This window comes from Oncorhynchus nerka, linkage group LG24, assembly GCF_034236695.1.
Source record: "Oncorhynchus nerka isolate Pitt River linkage group LG24, Oner_Uvic_2.0, whole genome shotgun sequence".
NCBI lineage: Eukaryota > Metazoa > Chordata > Actinopteri > Salmoniformes > Salmonidae > Oncorhynchus > Oncorhynchus nerka.
Window position 1 is genome coordinate 36,215,724 of NC_088419.1, and position 20,331 is coordinate 36,236,054.

Below are 20,331 nucleotides of genomic sequence, written 5' to 3' on the forward strand. Positions count from 1 at the left end.
ACAAGTCTATATACGATGTGAGTAAATGAGGTGAGATAAGGGAGGTAAAGGCCATGGTGGCAAAGTAAATACAAAATAGCAAGTAAAACACTGGAATGGTAGATTTGCAGTGGAAGACGTAGTGATGAAACGGCTATAGGGCTCTGTCCTCTTTGTTTCTCTTTGTTTCTCACTACTGCATTTCATTGTAAGAGACATTGATTACAGTTTCTTTCTGAGGGCCACCTGAGTTGCTTTGTGTTCCTGTGACCTATGAACTTTGACCCATAAGCATCAGCAGCCTTGTTCCCATAGTAGAGGTCTTGTGCTGTAAATCTCATTCCTTGTACAGTACCAGTCAAAAGTTTGGACACACCCACTCAATTAATTTTCTTTATTTTTTACTATTTTCTACATTGTAGAATAATAGTGAAGAGATCAAAACTATGAAATAACACATGGAATCATGTAGTAACCAAAAAAGTGTTCGACAAATCAAAATATATTTGAGATTCTTCAAAGTAGCCACCCTTTGCCTTGATGACAGCTTTGCAAAGTCTTGGCATTCTCTCAACCAGCTTCATGAGGAATGCTTTTCCAACAGTCTTGAAGGAGTTCCCACATATGCTGAGCACTTGTTGGCTGCTTTTCCCTCACTCTGCGGTCCAACTGATCCCAAACCATCTCAATTGTGTTGAGGTCGGGTGATTGCAGAGGCCAGGTCATTTGATGAATCACCATCACTCTCCTTCTTGGTCAAATAGCCCTTACACAGCCTGGAGGTGTGATAGTCCCACTAAGCGCAAACCAGATGGGATGGCGTATCGCTGCAGAATGCTGTGTTAGCCATGCTGGTTAAGTGTGCCTTGAATTTTAAATAAATCACAGACAGTGTCACCAGCAAAGCACCATCACACCTCCTCCTCCATGCTTCACGGTAGAAATCACATGCGGAGATCACCCGTTCACCTACTCTGCGTCTCTGGAACCAAAAATCTCAAATTTGGACTCATCAGACCAAAGGACAGATTTCCACTGGTCTAATGTCCATTGCTCTTGTTTCTTGGCCCAAGCAAGTCTCTTCTTGATATTGGTGTCCTTTAGTCATGGCTTATTTGCAGCAATTCGACCATGAGGCCTGATTCACAGTCTCCTCTGAACAGTTGATGTTAAGATGTGGCTGTTACTTAAGTTTTCCGTATTGACTGACCTTAAAGTATTGCTAGACTGTTGTTTCTCTTTGCTTATTTGAGCTGTTCTTGCTATAATATGGACTTGGTCTTTTACCAAATAGGGCCATCTTCTGTATACCACCCCTACCTGGTCACAACACAGCTGATTGGCTCAAACGCATTAAGAAGGAAAGAAATTCTACAAATGATCTTTTAACAAGCCACACCTGTTAATTGAAATGCATTCCAGGTGACTACCTCATGAAGCTGGTTGAGAGAATGCCAAGAGTGTGCAAAGCTGTCATCAAGGCAAAGGGTGGCTACTTTGAAGAATTTGTTTAACACTTTTTTCCCCATTTACTTTATGATTCCATATGTTATTTCATAGTTTTGATGCCTTCACTATTATTCTACAATGTAGAAAATTGTCAAAATAAAGAAAAACCCTTGAATGAGTAGGTGTCCAATCTTTTGACTGGTACTGTATGTCAGAGAGACTGAGTTAACAGTGGAGTAGGTGCAAGAGCGGAGCGAAGCAGGCCAGAGGGTGGGGAATAATGGTCCCCCTGTTTGGTCTGTGGCTGTGCGACTTAAGACTCAGCGCGAGGGTAGGGGTAGGGGAGGCAGGAAGCAGGGGAAGCCTACGGGAACACCAATATCCTCTCGGAATTAAATTGCCATGCACCCGCTTTGATCCCTTTGAGAAGGGTTTTTTATTTGGGCCAACTTTCACTTGCCCTCTCCCTTGCCCACCACCCCCTCCTCCTCCTCCCCTTTCACTCCGTTCCACTGACCAACCGCTCTCTCTCTTCATGCTTAACAGCTGGCTGGTGACAGCGCAGTTGTCCAGAGAAGGGTACTGGATAGAAAGAAGGCACCGGCCAGAGAGTACCTGGGTAGTTGTGGTAGGAGGTGGCGGTTGGGCCGGTTTGATTCACCCCTGCTCTCTCTTTCTCTACCCCTTTTCCCACCCTCTTTTTCTGTCTCTCTGTGTGGTGAGACTTGCAAGCGCAGGGCTTGTAGGGATGTGGGTTACTCTGCTATGGCTGTTTCTGCCTCTGTCTGTGTGTGGTCCAACATCACATCTGAAACTGTGACGGGGTCATAGAGGGGGGAGGGGCAGCCATTACACCTAATCTCTGTCACATTCTACACTTCACACTCATTCTGCCGACTCACTGTGGAACTCCGCAATAAGTGGTTTTTCGTAGCATTAGCATTAAAAGAGTAACCTGGTCCCAGATCTGTTTACGCAGTATAGCCAACTCCGAAATTGTCATGGTCAGGCTGAAAAAGTAACCTGGTCCAACATCTGTTTGTGCAGTATAAGCAACTTCCTTGGTCGTATTAGCACTAAAAGAGTAGCCTGTTCCCGGACTTGTTTGTGCAGTATAGCCAACTCCTACATGGTCTTTGTTAATGCCAAACCCATAGGGATTGGTTACACAGCACAAATAGATGTGTCACCAGGCTACTAAATGAGAACACCGAGTGTAGTGCTATTAACATGACACATTTAGAAACAATAAAAATGATATGAAACCAGTATATTAACATTAATCGTTCTCTGAAATGAAAACGCTTTCACTTCCTCCTACAGATATGCTTCCCTTGAGGTACTCATGTTGTAATCCCCTCTTTTTTGTTTCTCTACTTTTGGCTCTAGAATGGGGAGACTGACTGAGTGCCCTAGATCAGGGGTTTTCAAACCTCTCCTCTGGGACTCTCAGACGTTCCATGTATTTGAACTACTTCAGAGCTAGCACACCTGATTCAACTTGTCAACTAATCATCAAGCCCAGGCGAGTTAGCTCAGGGCTACAACAAAATTGTAAAAAGTCTGGGGGTCTCCGAGGAGAGGTTTGAAAACCACTGCCCTAGATCTCCAGGTCTCTAGTTAGTCTTGACTGTAATTTACAGTCCATAGAGAGCCTATCTGAATTTGCCATGATTCTCTTAGCCTGGTCCCGAATCTGTTTGTGCTGTTTTTCCAACTCCTATGTGGTCAATGTCACGTAAAACAGCTCAAACCAATCTGGGACAAGGCTATGATTATTTAATTTTTTTGTCGTTTGCTAAAGTGGTTAATATGAAATAGTTGAATGAGTTTCAGCCTGCCTGGCTCATAAGACACATCCCAGTCAAACCCTCCTGTGTACTGAGCGGAGACCAGAGTCAACAGTCAGGAGGCACAGAGATCAATGACCAGACTTTTAATTACGCACATTGTTTTATCTGGGAGAGTGTGTTGAAGTTTTAATTCAGGCCTAGTAGCGCCTCTTCACGCATTCATACTGTATATTCCCGCACACACACACACACACACACACACAAGGGGCCAGACGAGCACCTGTGTTCCCCCTGTCCCATAAGCAGTGTGTTTGTTTTGATGAATGGCCCTCGCCTGCCTGCTTCCAGTTCTGCAGTACATATCTGTCAGGAAGTCTGTTGCCAGTGTGTCCTCTCCATGGGATTATGAGTAATAAGAAGGGATTTGTAAACATGTCTTTTAAATCCTATATCCGGACTGTGTGTGTGTGTGTGTGTGTGTGTGTGCGCTAGAAATATATAGAGTGGGATGTATAGAGCAGGGTTCCCCAACTGGCGCTCCTCCAAACCCCAAGAGCTCCAAAACTTGTATTTATTTATTGCTGGACATAAAAACCCCAGGAAATCAGCTTCAAGTGATCTTAATTTGGGAAATCTGTTCCCAAGTATTTCCACGCATAGTAGAGAGACGCGTGATCATATACAAATGTATTCAAGGTTTGAAATGATTAAGTTTTAGTCAAATATATCTGTTTGGGGTCAATTTGCAGTCTACAAATGATTTGTAATTATATTCCGGCCACCGACCATCCCCTCAAGAAAATATCGGCCCATGTCTAAATCTAGTTGATGATCCCTGGTATAGAGAGACTTGGTCTGTGTTCATAAGATTACTTTATTGGCCAATGGCAACTTGTCTTCTGCTTTATTCCAATCACATATGAGTCCTTCTCACTGTGCTCCATTCCACTCGAACGTCAATACTATAAAACTGCACATGACATTGCTATTAGCAATTGAGCCCTCATGAATTCTAATGCAACGCGTTAGTGCTGTGGAGTTAGATACACGGTGTAGTATTTGTCCGTCAAAATGTCATCTTGAGCATAATAGCAGAACTGACACATTTTGGAGAGGAAGGGGGAAAAGTTATGGAGAAAGTAGAGCGAAACAGAAAAGAGTAACAGAAAATGTAATAAGACTAGAAGTCTAGGGAAGGGCAGGGAAGAGTTAAGTCTGTTTCCTGGAGGAGAATAAATTAAAAGTGGCTCGTAATCACATTGCTGGAATGCAGTCAGTGTACACTGTTAAACACTCCCTAAGCCCTGGCTCCACTTCACTCTCTCAGCACTCCACACAAAGACCTCTTTGTTCTCCTCTCCCTCGTCTTATAAAGAAATGCCCCCCCCCTTCTCTCTCTCCCCTTTTTTATTTATTTCCTTCTCTCTCAATCTCTGTTCTGCTCTCTCTGTCTCAGCTCTCGTCTCGTTCGTTCTGTTACACTTCTATACTCATTTTATTGGGCGCTCCCCCATGTCTTCTCTATCTAAGCCCTCTGTAGTTGTTCCCCTCTCCTTCTTACACTTCAAAAGATAATATTTCTCCCCAAATTTCTAGAGGGTTTGAATAGTCCCAAGGTTGCTGCTGCTGCATATCGAGAAAGACTATCTTGGGAGAGAAAATAAGGTGAGGGAGGGGAAATGAAAAAGAGAGAATATTTTCGGACCCCCTAGCAGCGCAAGGAATCTGGTGGACTTTAATCTCCTGTGCCAGAGAGAGAAAGCGAGAGACGGAGAAAGAGAGGGCCAGGGTAGTTAAGACTCCACTCACATGAATAGAGGGGTCATAAAAAAGAGCACCGAGGAGAAACGGGGTCAAAACCTGGAGAGAGAAAGGGGATATTGAAGACTGCAGTTGGAGTAAGGGGAGGGATAGTTATAACTATAGCCTGGGGTTGAGAGGGAAACAAAGATTGTAGTGGGAATACTGTTTCACGTACTGACTCCCACACAATACGGTGTTGTAGGCTGCTTTTGTCCGTATGTCCAGTGTGTTGATGACCACTTCTGTTTACAGTACGAGTATTTTTATAGCCTGGGTGTGTGACCTCTCACATGCTGTTCATTTAGTGTTACTCTGATGTGTGAATGGGTGGTTTTCATCACTACACATCAGTAGCTAGCTTGCTCTCCAGTTTAGACTCAGAAGCTTCTCCAGCTGCTGCTCAGTATTCCCTCCACATAGTCATGGGGACATAAGTGTGTGTGGTAGAGGGAGAGATGTGTGTGTGTAACATTTTATTATAAACACAGAAAGCAGCATTTAAACACATTGGGCTCTATGGCTTCGGTTCACTTCTCAGTCATTCCTGGAGCAGTGGTTTATGCCATACGCAGGTGTTCAGACATTTTGTCAATATCTATCTGTGCCCAGACAAACACCTCAGATACGTATGTACTTGTGTGTGTTTATATATATATGTGTGTGTGTGTGTTGGAAGTTGGAACCCCACTCCCCAAAATGAGTCACCCTCTATCACAGCTGCAACCCTCCCAGGACTGCGTGTTCCCCTGGCAGCCAAGTGCATCACATGTACTAACACACTAATAACCACAGCCGTAAAAGACAAATAAATGTACCACCTACTCCGTTAAATATGACTCAGAACCTGGACAACATCGTGGTGCTTTCACAAGAGAGGTTATGTGGGGAAATGAGCATGGGGTAGTGTTCATTACCTCACACCCTAGTAAAATTTTAAAAACGAAAATGAGCATTTCTTATTAGAAAAATCCAGGTCGTCCCACCATGTTTCAGTACTTTTTTTATCTGTTTGGTGCCTAACGAACATGACAATGGTGTAAGTATCTAGTCATCTGTCATCCTTGGGCAAAACAGAATGAGATGTTGTCATTGAGTACAAGCATGTGTGAGTTCTGAAGTGGGTGTCTTTTGCACAAACTCATTCAGTCAACTGTTAAACAAAAACCATATTGGTGATGGTTTCAATGCTTTGGTTATACACTGAGTATACAAAACATTAAGAACACCTGTTCTTTCCATGGCATAGACTGAGCTGTTGAATCGAGGTGAAAGCAATGAGGTGTAATTGATGTCACTTGTTAAATCCACTTCATTCACTGTAGATGAAGGGGAGGAGACCGGTTAAAGAAGGATTTTTAAGCATTGAGACATGGATTGCGTATGTGTGCCATATCCGCCTTTGAATGGGGTATGTTAGTAAGTGCCAGGCGCACCGGTTTGTTTTCAAGAACTGCAACGCAGCTGGGTTTTTTGCGCTCAACAGTTTCTTGTGTGTATCATGAATGGTCCATCACGCAAAGGACGGACATCCAGCCAACTTGACAACTGTGGGTTGCATTGGAGTCAACATAGGCCAGCATCCCTGTGGAACGCTTTTGACACCTTGTACAGTCCATGCCCTGATGAATTGAGGCTGTTCTGAGGGGGTGCAACTCAATATTAGGAAGGTGTTCCTAATGTATGGTGTACTCAGTGTATATGGGATCCCGAGTGGCGCAGAGGTCTAAGGCACTGCATGTCAGTGCAAGAGGCGTCACTACAATCCCTGGTTCGAATCCAGGCTGTATCACATCCGGCTGTAATTGGGAGTACTATAGGGCGGCGCACAATTGGCCCAGCATCGACGGGGTTTGGCCGGGCTAGGCCGGGGGTTGGCCGTCATGGTAAATAAGAATTTGTTCTTAACTGACTTGCACATAAATTGAATGAAATTACACAACCACTTTTTTTCTCTCCATATTTAGGCACAGTGTTTGGTGGTTACCAAACACACACACACTTTCACACACACACATTTATTTTATTGTCCTTGTGGGGACCAAACAATTGATTCCATTTCGAAATTTTATTTTCCTTAACCTAACCTTAACCCTAAGGCTAAAATAGCCGTTTTCCTTATGGGGGGCTGGTGAAATGTCCCTACTTTTCCTTGTTTTACTATCCTTGTGAGGACTTCTGGTCCCCACAAGGATAGTAAAACCAGAAACACATACACTCACACACAACCAAACTCACAGGGGAAATGGAGTGTTTATGAATCATCCTAGTTTCATTTTGGCTCCCATTCGATGAGCTCTAATTTGAATCAGACGAGCCAGCCCTGTTCAGTTTCACAGTGACTAATGACTATACCCTAAGCGTTATGTTGGCCTGGCACACAGAGAGAGCATCAGCTCAGCCCTCGTACACTAAAGCCAGGCCACGTTATGTTATGGGCCCTTTTGTTCTTCTCCCTGCTGCTCCATGAGCCACAACACAACAACCGATTTCAACATGACATCGGAAGGGAGAGATGTTTTCTAAAGATGGCCTATTTAATTCGGGCTGAGGAGGAGCGAGGAGTTTATTAGCAGCAGACCTGGGTTCAAATACTATTTGAAATCCTTTTAAATTCTTTATCTGCGCTTGATTGAACTTGCCTGTCTCAATGGAACCAGTAGAAAAGTAGTTAAAGTAAAACCTCACCCACCTGGCACTCTGGCAGGCTAGTGCAAACAATCAACATGTTTAAAAGATTTCTGAATAGTACTTGAACCCTGGTGTTCTTATTAGTAGCCAAGACAGACGGCAGCAGCATAGCGGAGCTGCAATGTTCTTCTGTAACCCAGCGTGGTCCAACGCCTCCCATTAGAGGCACATAGATAAACATGAAACAAAAGGGGCCTTGGCTTGGCTGACTCAATGTTTCCAGCGGGCCTAAGGGGTAGAGGGTGGGAGGAGTGGGGTAGGGGAGTACCGGGGAGGGGGGAAAAACACAACCGCACGGCCCAGAAGAGTCTCTAGCTGCCTGGGATACAAGCTCCAAGCACACTGACTCATTATTAGCAATCAGAGGCTGTGGATCTGGAACCCTTTAGCTGCTCTCTTGCTGCAGTTCTGGAGCTCCGCAAGGGTCAAGCTCCCATGACTGGCTGAATCTCTGCGCTGAGAAGTTGAACTGCGTGCCGAGTGGTAATAGCCCCTCTGTAATTTAGCAGTTTGATTTGATTATTGGTGAGGTTTGTCTTGGGCCCGGGCCTGTGAAACTGAGAGAGAGAGAAGGGGCTATTTACTATTATGTAAGACTTCAAACAGGCGGAGTGCTCAGTCCAGCAGAGAACCAGAGAGGCTTGGAGGATGGTGGTGGGAGTGTTGTTAGTCCCCCTCTCTGTGTGTGTGTGTGTGCCTAGGGCTAACACCCTGCTACAGTATAGCCCTAGGCTCCTATAGGCCCCATGTTGTTACCAGAGACTGGCCAGCAGAGAGCTTGGCGGAGGCTGCTGGGGCGGAGATGGACTTGGCTCAGCTCCAGCAGGAGGCCCCCCCCCCCCCCCCCCTGCCCTGCGTTACTTTATACAGCGGCAAGTTTTTACCAAGGTGTTCATTTCAAGACTCCCCTTTATCTCCTTCCCTGATCCCGACTGTCTCCGTCTGAGGGGCCATAAATGAAAGGTGGAGGGGTGGATACAGGAGCCCCCTCTGACAGACAGATGCAGAGCTCCTGTTCTGTTCCCCATCCCCTATCGCTGATATGGACTCCTGCCTGCAGAGCGCTTTCTATCGCTCATCTCCCTATGACACACACGCGCACACACACCATCTCATTTTTCTTGAATTCCACTTTCCTCCTAATATGTCATCTCTGCTTCCCACAATGCCCTGTAGAGGAGAAGAGAGGATCTGTCATCCTCCATCCGAGTTGTTATTCTCTCTAGTGCCTCACTACTAGTGACCCATTTTGTCTTGTTTTGCTTCTTTTTGGAAGGGGGAAAAAGTCCGTCATAAGCAAATCCTCCATAACTATCTTGACTCATCTCTGGGCCTGTTTATGAGTGTGGTCGTGTTGAAAGAACTATCTAGTGTTTCCAGATTTCTATGAAATATGATCTATAATTCATTATAATATGAGGGCAATAGTTTTCTTTAAAAAAAAATGATTAATTACGTATGTTAAAAAGCTGCTTTTCTGTGTTGGAAGGGTGTGGGCGTATACAGGTCATTACAAATATTCTTGTGAATAGACTGCTGATTGGCCAGCTCATCCTTCTCAGGAGGATGACATCATCCTTGATGAGTAAATGGCAATAAAAACATTTTTACTTACAAGTTTGAAGTGGGGTTTTTGAAGTGCTTTGGCCACAGTCAATAATATTATTTGGGGATGAATTAACAGAATGTGAACTTTCAAAAGTGAGATTTTCATTGTACAGTTACTTTAAAACGCCGTAAAAATGAATTTGAGCTGCCTCAGTTATGACTCGGACTGTGATTGTAATAACAGGCCGAGCAGCACAGAGAGAGAGGCAGTGAAACGGAACATTAAATGCACATGAAGTTTATCTCACTGCTGGAGTGAACCATTTCCTCCTCGTCACCCCCCAGCAGTCACTTCTGCTTTGGTACAACCCAACCATTGTTTGAAAGTCTAGATAGAAAAATTGAGGCCTGAAACACAGAGGGCTGTTTAGAGAAGAACATTTACCAGGCATGTGGGGACCGCCAGACTAGTTTTGTCTGTATTTATTGTTTGCTTATCTTTCGGCTACGTGTGTATTTGTCTCAGGGAGGGCATAGCAGCGTGCTGTATGATAGTCTTGGAAGGTCAAGAGGTCAGATTCTGGGGACTGAAATAAGGGGGCGTGTGACAATGATGTCATGGAAACTCATTGAGGTGAGTGTTCATGATTTGAATTTTTTGTTTATTTGCTCTTCTAACAGTGTATTCAGAACTTTGCTATCATGTTAGCTAGCTATGTAGCCTACGCTAGCCTAGTATAGCAGGTTGATTATTTTGCTTTTCACTCGCGTAAGCCTACATCCTAACTGAAAGCCCTTGACTTGTCTGATAATCAATGCGATTTTGTTTCACTGAATCTCTGTTTGTATATTTGGTTATTTGATCTGTCTGGGCAAATAATTGGAGGTGGCAGCTCATCTATTTGTTTGCTAATATCTGATCAGACAGATTTAGCATGCTATGTAGCATAAATCAAGTGTATTATTGGCTCGTGCATAGGCAACTCGAAAAGCCCCCGGAGGTTTTGAAATCTGAACACGAGACTCACATTGTTTTGAAGTGGATAGATCACTATTATTTTCAGTGCATATCTTAAAAGAAGATGGTCCCAATTGAACACCCTAAGCTACACCCAGGCACTGGTGGAAAAAGTATCCAACTGTCATACTTGGGTAAAAGTACAGATAACTTAATAGAAAATGTCTCAAGTAAAAGTCACTCAGTAAAGTTCTACTTGAGTAAAAGTATTTGGTTTAAAATATGCTCAAGTATCAAAAGTAAAAGTATAAATAATTTCAAATTCCTTATATTAAGCAAAACGGATGGCACCATTTTCTTGTTTTTTAAATTTACAGAAAGCCACGGGCACACATAATTTACAGACGAAGCATGTGAGTGTTTGAGTCCGGTTGATAAGTGCGTGAATTGGACTGTTTTCCTGTCCTGCTAAGCATTCAAAATGTAACGAATACTTTTGGGTGTCAAGGAAAATGTATGGAGTAAAAAGTACAATATTTTCTTAAGGAATGTAGTGAAGTAAAAGTAGTCGAAAATATAAAAAGTAAGGACAGATAACCCCAAAAGTAGTACTTTAAAGTATTTTTACTTATGTACTTTACACCACTGTGCCCAGGTGTAGCTCATAGAAGGGCTTATGCCCAGGTGGTGCAACAGGTCCATTTTTTTGGCCCGACATAGAGCTCATTTTACGCCAGACCTAGAGTTGCGACCAACTGGTGCAACCGGCCTCTGTGGTGGACAAAGTCAATAAATCTCCTCTGGAAACTGGAATGACACTCATGTGTTCCCCTCTATCTTCTTCTTATCAAGTGCCCCTCCTAGACTTTTCACTCCATCCTCGTAGACCAGTCTACTCCACTTCCCCCACATTTCAACGGTTTCCACTCAGTGTGGCTGTGAGAGGGAGTTGTTTAATGTTCTGTATGTTTCTTGCATCATCAAATTGCATTTGTCACATGCGCCGAATACAACAGGTGTAGTAGACCTTACCGTGAAGTGCTTACTTACAAGCCCTTAACCAACAATGTAGTTCAAGTAATAGTGTTAAGTATAAAATATTTACTAAATAAACTATAGTAAAAAGTAACACGGTACCGAGTCAATGTGCATGGGTACAGGTTAGTTGTGGTAATTTGTACATGTAGGTAGGAGTAAAGTGACTATGCATAGATAATAAACCGCGAGTAGTAGCAACAAGGGGGGTCAATGTAAATTGTCTGGGTGGCAATTTGATTAATTGTTCAGCAGTCTTATGGCTTGGGGGTAGAAGCTGTTAAGGGGCCTTTTGGACCTAAACTTTGAGCTCCGGTACCATTTGCCGTGCGGCAGTAGAGAGAATAGTCTGTGACTGGAGTTTTTGACCATTTTTTGGGCCTTCCCCTGACACCGCTTAGTATATAGGATCTGGATGGCAGGAAGCTTGGCCCCAATGATGTACTGGGCCGTACGCACTACTCTCTGTAGCGCCTTAGTCGGATGCCAAGCAGTTGCCATACCAGGCAGTGATGCAATCCGTCAGGATGCGCTCGATGGTGCAGCTGTAGAACTTTTTGAGGATCTGGGTAACCATGCCAAGTCTTTTCAGTCTCCTTAGGGGGAAAAGGTGCCCTCTTCATGATTGTCGTGGTGTGTTTGGACCATGATAGTTTGTTGGTGCTGTGGACACCAAGGAACTTAACTCTCGATCCACTCCAATACAGCCCTGTCAATGTAAATGGGGGCGTGTTTGGCCCTCCTTTTCCTGTAGTCCAGGTTCAGCTCCTTTGTCTTACTCACGTTGAGGGAGAGGTTGTTGTCCTGGCACCACACTGCCAGGTCTCTGACCTCCTCCCTATAGGCTGTCTCATTGTTGTCGGTGATCATGTTACTTTCTAAATGTAATCAGCATCCGAATCGGGGCGGATCCTGGGGGCATTCTCCAGGGGCCTTGTACGACCCATACTGTAAGTGGACCATCTCACAGTTATAGCAATGGATGTAGCTATACAAGACAAATATTAGACAAAGCGATCAGCAGACATGCAGTAGAGCGATAATTTATAAACCAGGATTTCCCATGGATACAGTTGTGATTCAGTGCTCCTTACTTCCTGGTGTCTAGGGACGTCTGTGATAGAAACAGAAACAGGTGGGGAACGGCTGGGTTTGGTCCAGGCAGGGTTCAGAATAATCTCCTGGGCTCCTCATTGTCCTCAGTCCTGCTGCTTCCCTTTAGGATTGACTTCTCCCAAAAGACCTTTTGTTCTCAGGACAATCGCCTGTGATTATGATTTCTGCCCTTTTCTGGAGCAAGATCATCTTTTGAGATTAAAGAAGACAGTTTTTATCGTTATCAAAAGCTAAATGTGGGCCGGGTGAATCGGGCCAGCATTGTGGTGGCAGTACACTGGTTGGGTAAGGTGTTGTCATCTGAAGACATGGTGTCTTCGTTAGTAGGTTAGAAACAGTAGATTTGAGAAAAAATTGCGGTGAATTGCAACAAAATAATCGCTCCATCATTGTAACCACGCCTAGTCTAAACATTCAGGTGTTTATCACCTTTTGAACCTCCTCCTAGCTCCTCAGAAGTAGCAGGGTTAGGGAGAAACTGATTATATGTCATCTGAATTTAAAAAATGTAAATGAACTAATCACTTATGTTAGCAGATTTTGTGTGTGTTTGTAATCTGATACTTTTGAAACTAGATTACTTCTTATATTACTTTTAAAATCAGAAAGGATATTAATAGACATCTTTCTGTTTTCTCAATTCCTTTCAATATTGAAAAAAGGCTCAAGTTTAAGTTTGTTCCATTGGAGCGAGTCTGACCAGTCAGAGACCAACCACTGATGACATTCCAAATGCATTTGATGGGTCCTTTTTGTCTTCTTCTTATGCATTTTAAGGGAAAAGTAATCAGATTATGTTACTGAGTTTGGGTAATCCCAAAATTATGTTACTGATTACAATTTTGGACAGGAAACTAACAGATTACATTTAGAAAGTAACCTACCCAACCCTGTCTACCAGAAACACACCTAACAGAAACACCATGGATAAGTAATGAAAAGGAAAGTTAGCCTAGCTCCACGATTACTCCTCACCTGTCTAAACTGCATACAGTACACTTTGACAAGTTAAATATGCATTTGGTCAGTTGGGCCCATTTCACATCATGCAGTCAAACAGACGTACTGCTGTTTGTCATGGTCTGTAGCCACACTGTGCTTTCTGAACCCAGCTCCTCTCCCCTTGAGGAATGGATAAGGATTATGGCAAAACAAAGAGATTTTATAAAAATACCCTCGATGACGTCCATAGGTATCTCAGTAATCCATCCCCTATTTTTCTTTGGGCCAGGTTTTGTTTTACATAGTCTGTTTTGGATCAGCGTTTTCTGTAAATGTTTACCTCACACGAGCCCACATCGGTCTCTGACTCCCTACCAATATGGTAACCTATTGAAACAAACAAATGACCAGCAATTTCCTCAAGCCCCAGGCTGTCGCCGAGAGAACTCGTGATGGGGGGGTATTTGTCATTCAGAATAAAACTCAGATGGACGAGTAAGAAAATCCATATACACTGGTAATGTAATACCTCGCTTCTGTTGTTTCAGTGGGACCCAGATATATTACATGCTAAGGGCCCTGTATTGTGTTTTCTAGGAAATGATGATAACCAGGAAGTGTTGCATCAAGGCACAGACCCGGGCCTCCAGCCGATCAGAGTGAGGACAGGATTCAACTACAACCTGACACAAGCCAATCCTGCTGCCGTTGGCCATCTGAAGCGTCTTTGACTCTGGGAACTGTGTGTGTGGGTGTGTGTGTCAGGGCTCTACAGTGCCACCATTTTGGGGGCATATGCTCCTAAATATTTTGCTGTGCGACCAGGAATTTTAATTTGGGAATTCCAGTGCCCATAGAAAACAAATCACCCAAGTAATAATTGTTGTAATGATTTCTCCGCAGCCTCAGTAGTATGCAAACATGGTGGCACAGAAAGAAAGGAAAATATATTTTTTAGGAGATGAGGATTCATATAGACCCAATGTATATGGAACGGTGTTTGGGTCTTTGCGTGTCAAAAAAGATACAAGTCAAATAACGCTATTTGACGTATCAAATAACGCTATTTGACGTGTCACGTAACGCTAACACAATTTGACACGTCAAATAGGCTTGTTGACCAATCAGGACCTGAATATGACTACACGTCACATAATAATTGAACACGTTCAGTAATGTTTTACGTAGTTATTACACATTGATTACACAATCACCGCTGAACATAAAATAGCTAGCTAGCTGATGGATGCAAACAATGTTCTTTGCCAAAAACATAGCAAAATGACATCTGTTTCAGTAGCTATAGTTAACTATCTAGCTAGGTGGTGTCATCTAAAATACTCCTAATTTATAAGACAGTTCTTATTTGATTAATGGTGGTTGGACCCACCTATGTGAAGCTAGCCACAATAGTAGAATTGGCAGTTCGCCTTCAAAAATGAAATGTTATTTGTCACATGCGCCAAATACAACACCTTACAGTGAAATGCTTACTTGCAAGCCCTTAACCAACAATGCTTTAAGAAGTTAAGAAAAACGTGTTAAATAGAAAAAAAAGAAAAGCATTTTTTTTTGTCCATTTAAAATAACATCAATTTGATCAGAAATACAAAGTATACATTGTAAATGACTATTGTAGCTGGAAATGGATGATTTCTGATGAAATACAGAGGCCTATTATCAGCTACCATCACTCCTGTGTTCCAATGGCACGTTGTGTTAGCTAATCCAAGTTTATCATTTTTAAAGGCAAATTGATCATTAGAAAACCCTTTTGCAATTATGTTAGCACACCTGAACTTGTTCTGAAGCAATACATCTGGCCTTCTTTAGACAAGTTGAGTATCTGGAGCATCAGCATTTGTGGGTTCGATTACAGGCTCAAAATGGCCAGAAACAAAGAACTTTCTTCAGAAACTTGTTAGTCTATTCTTGTTCTGAGAAATGAAGGCTATTCCATGCGAGAAATTGCCAAGAAACTGAAGATCTTGTACACCGCTAAAACTAGCTAGTTACCCCAGAAGTTGCTGATAACATCTGTATCAGAGATATTTGCAAACATTTTTGATCCTGATCTAATTTCAAATGCTCACACAGACGTTTTCCCATTCGGTCAAACAAATAATTCCTTATTACCAACGCAGTATTCTACCACTTGACTGTGATCGTAATGGTGGCTCTTGGCTTGCACGTGCAAATTCAGCACACACAAGCATTCTACAATAGAATTGTATTATTTGACATGTCAAATAGTGTTATTTGATGTGTTTTTTTACATGTGAATAAAGAAACGCCATTCCATAAATGTAGGCTATATCTCAATCTTAAAAATCTATTTTACTGGTGATAAACCCTGTATTTTGTAATTGCTGGCAATTCTTCTTATTAAAAGGGGCAATCTGCTGTTACTACATGCATTTTTTTTATTTTTATAAATTAATCATGTAAACCCATTGATTCTTGAGGAGTATAATTTATAAATGCCCCATGAGCTTAGGAGACAAAATATAAATATAAACTTTCTATAAGTTTTTCCCAAAGTAAATGTAAACAAAGACTGCCTCAAAACAAAAAATGAACATTTTGATATCATGGATTGTTAGTCCTTGCATCCATAGCTCTATCGTTTGAGTTTATCCAGCCCCATCCCGTAACCTTTTACAGAAACAAGCCTTTTGTTATCATTTCAACTGCGGATTGCCTCTTTAATATTTGTCATTGTGCTCCTACATTTTTCAGCTTAGGACCACATGTGCTCCTTGGAAGAACTGTAGAGCCATGTGTGTGTGTGTTTTAATGTGTGTGCGCGCATGTCTGCTTGTCTGTGTTTGTGACTTAGTGTCTAACATTTCCCTTGTTGTTCTCAAAATGTTCTCAAAATACCATGTACAATACTATATATTCAAATAAAACACTTCACCAACCTACCAGACTGAAGTCAGTGTTGTATTAACCCCTTATCAGTTCCTGTGTGTATGAAAGAAGGATTGGTCATTGATCTATTACAATGCCACTGTCTACTAGCTGGCTTCTCTGAGGTGAAGGTAAAGGGAAGCTAGCTCAGAGTTTGCTCAAGGGGAGACTGATGGGAGTACCAGCCAGCCAGGCAGGTCTGTCAATGTTTTATAGAAGTGGTACTCGGTGTCAGGAACACAGGTGAAAGCCAGACACAGAACCTCTCATATACACAACTGGGCGGATTTCCTCCTGGACACTGCTCAAAGACTAGCCTACACTGAGTGTACAAAACATTAGGAACACATGCTCTTTCCATGACTTTGACTGACCAAGTGAAAGCGATGATCCCTTATTGATGTCACAGGAGACTGAGAAGATTTGGCATGGGTCCTCAGATCCTCAAAAGGTTTTACAGCTGCACCATCGAGAATCCTGATGGGTTGCATCACTGCCTGGTATGGCAACTACTCGGCCTCCGACCGCAAGGCAATACAGAGGTTAGTGCGTACGGCCCAGTACTTCACCGGGGCCAAGCTTCCTGTCATCCAGGTCCTATACCAGGCAGTGTCAAAGGAAGGCCCCAAAAAATTGTCAAAGACTCCAGCCACCCTAGTCATAGACTGTTCTCTCTGCCACCACACGGCAAGCGGTACTGGAGCGCCAAGTCTAGGTCCAAGAGGCTTCTAAACAACTTCTACCCCCAAGCCATAAGACTTCTGAACATCTAATCAAATGGCTAAGCAGACTATTCCCCCCCCCCCCGTTATGCTGCTGCTACTTTGCGTATGTGTGCCATTCAGAGGTTGAATGGGCAAGGCAAAAGATTTAAGTGCCTTTGAACAGGGTATGGTAGTAGGTGCCAGGCGCACCGGTTTGAGTGTGTCAAGAACTGCAACGCTGCTGGGTTTTTCATGCTCAACAGTTTCCTGTGTGTATCAAGAATGGTCTTCCAGCCAACATGGGACAGCATCCCTGTGGAACGCTTTCGACATCTTGTAGAGTCAATGCCCTGACAAATAGAAGCTGCTCTTAGGGCAAAAGGGAGTGCAACTCAATATTAGGACGGTCTTTCTAATGTTTTGTACATTCAGTATATACAGTTGAAGTCGGAAGTTTACATACACTAAGGTTGGAGTCATTAAAACTCGTTTTTCAACCACTTCACAAATTTCTTGTTAACGAACTATGGTTTTGGCAAGTCGGTTAGGACATCTACTTTGTGCATGACACAAGTAATTTTTACAACAATTGTTTACAGTCGTATTATTTCACTTATAATTCACTGTATCACAATTCCAGTGGGTCAGAAGTTCACATACACTAAATTGACTGCCTTTAAACAGCTTGGAAAATTCCAGAAAAGTATGTCATGGCTTTAGAAGCTTCTGATAGGCTAATTGACATAATTTAAATCAATTAGAGGTGTACCTGTGGATGGATTGCAAGGCTTACCTTCAAACTCAGTGCCTCTTTGTTTGACATCATGGGAAAATCAATAGAAATCAGCCAAAAATTGTACACCTCCACAAGTCTGGTTCATCCTTGGGAGCAATTTCCAAACGCCTGAAGGTACCACGTTCATCTGTACAAACAATAGTACGCAAGTATAAACACCATGGGACCACGTAGCCGTCATACCGCTCAAGAAGGAGACGTGTTCTGTCTCCTAGTGATAAACGTGCTTTGGTGCGAAAAATGCAAATCAATCCCAGAACAACAGCAAAGGACCTTGTGAAGATGCTGGAGGAAACCGGTACAAAAGTCCACAGTAAAACGAGTCCTATATCGACATAACCTGAAAGGCCGCTCAGCATGGAAGAAGCCACTGCTCCAAAACCTGCCATAAAAAGCCAGACTACAGTTTGCAACTGCACATGGGGACAAAGATCGTACTTTTTGGAGAAATGTCCTCTGGTCTGATGAAACAAAAATGGAACTGTTTGGCCATAATGACCATCGTTGTGTTTGGAGGGAAAAGGTGAAGGCTTGCTAGCCGAAAAACACCATCCCAACTGTGAAGCACGCAGGTGGCAGCATCATGTTGTGGGGGTGCTTTGCTGCGGGAGGGACTGGTGCACTTCGCAAAATAGATGGCATCATGAGGAAGTAAAATTACGTGCATATATTGAAGCAACATCTCAAGACATCAGTCAGGAAGTTAAAGCTTGGTCACAAATGGGTCTTCCAAATGGACAATGACCCCAAGCATACTTCCAAAGTTGTGGCAAAATGGCTTAAGGACAACAAAGTCAAGGTTTTGGGGAGGCCATCACAAAGCCCTGACCTCAATCCTATAGAAAATTTGTGGACAGAACTGAAAAAGCGTGTGCGAGCAAGGCCTACAAACCTGATTCAGATACACCAGCTCTGTCAGAGGGAATGGGCCAAAATTCACCCAACGTATTGTGGGAAGCTTGAGGAAGGCTACCCAAAACGTTTGACCCAAGTTAAACCATTTAAAGGCAATGCTACCTAATACTAATTGAGTGTATGTAATCTTCTGACCCACTGGGAATGTGATGAAAGAAATAAAAGCTGAAATAAATAATTCTCTACTATTATTCTGACATTTCACATTCTTAAAATACGGTGGTGATCCTAACTGACCTAAGACAGGGAATTTTTGCTAGGATTAAATGTCAGGAATTGTGGAAAAACTGAGTTTAAATGTATTTTGCTAAAGTGTATGTAAACTTCCGACTTCAACTGTACCATCATCATCCCACAGTACAGAACATATTGCACGAACTCATCTGGGACTCTGGACCTTTCAGTGTTCACCACCAGGCCTGAATGTATACACGGATGTTTCTCCCTGCCCTGCAGAGTGGTGGTATGTAAGTTCTGACGCTCTGTGTGCTGTGGCTGCTGTGTAATGGCTCATTGTGTATAGCTGTGGCCGTCTGTGGTTAAACAGTGCTCTGCTGTGTGGCTCAGCAGGTTACAAGCCCCTGGGGCACTAGGCGAGAGGAGAGAGCAGGCTGGACAGGTTTCGCACATGCACACACAGCCACTGCTGTTAGAGTTTACCGGGATACTGAAAAGTGCCTCTCAGTCGGCTACTAATTGACACCCTTTAAGTGGCTTTTAGCTCGAGGAAAACCCATCAATCTTCTGCTGACTCGAATGGGACTTGATAGGCCGTTACCATGCCTCCCGTTCCCATGACTTCTGTTCCCATGGCTCCTCCAGTGCTTTAAGGGGAAGTTTGGCTGATTAGCTGAACAATGGTGTTATTTTGGATAGTTCCTCCTTTTTCTGTTGTTTTTCCCTCTGTGTGTGTGTGTTCTTTTACATACATCATACAGTAGTCACATGCTTTTTCTTGTGTGTGTTATAGCTCACTGCCAAAGAGAGGAGGAACCGTAATAAAGTATTCATATGAGTATCAAAAGGCAGTATGTTTGTCTTTTTAGTCATATGCGGTTGGTTCGAGCCATTCTTTTCACGCCAATCAAAGAGCAATGGGAGTTTCCCTTAGTTTTCCCCTTAGTAGTCCTCACGCTGTTTTATGTTCTGTGTTTGGTCAAGTTCGTTATGTCAAGTTCAAACACACCACTATTTCACTTCTAATGGAAAAGACAAGAACAGCAGTGAGGTATCGCACGCACATACACACAGCTAGTCTTTATGATGAGTGCTGACAGGTATGCCAGTCTGAGGCTGTTTGTTGGAGAAAGTAGTGCTGTTCAGTCTTGGCTAAGAGTGTTCAGTCACAGGGCCCCAGCACAGCCTCGGGGACAGACAGCACTCCTTCACCGGGGGTGTCAGCCTTTGTTTTTTCCTTCACACACCCTGATCATGGTTAGAAAGACCCCGCAGCAGTATCTCACACTACCCTGCCTTCGTCTGTAACGAGAAACAACCCTAGTCGGTGCCAAAACCGCACTTCTCAAATCATAGTTCCTCCTGGCAACTGCTTTCCCCCCCCCAATGCTGTCGCCGTAGGCTTGACTCGCAGCCAGTCAGGAGCGAGGAGTTACTTATGACACGGCCTGTGGGAGGTGGAGAACCACGTGACTGGACTCGGGCTCCGCTCCTGCAGGTTGACTTAGCCAGCAC

The 20,331-nt window shown here is 43.3% G+C and overlaps 1 protein-coding gene across 6 annotated transcripts in view; it reads left to right on the forward strand.

The window, feature by feature from the left end:
• rad51b (RAD51 paralog B) overlaps nt 1-20,331 on the forward strand; it is a 74,952-nt gene that overhangs the window by 40,515 nt on the left and 14,106 nt on the right. For 5 of the 6 annotated variants that reach the window (XM_065008851.1, XM_029631692.2, XM_029631689.2 and 2 more), the window contains one exon: nt 13,909-16,238. The exons of the other annotated variant lie outside the window; for it this stretch is intronic. In XM_065008851.1, the coding sequence (XP_064864923.1) occupies nt 13,909-13,974 (66 nt within the window). In that variant the 3' untranslated portion in view covers nt 13,975-16,238. Of the gene's footprint in view, nt 1-13,908; nt 16,239-20,331 lie in introns of those variants that run through there. 6 annotated transcript variants of the gene reach the window in all.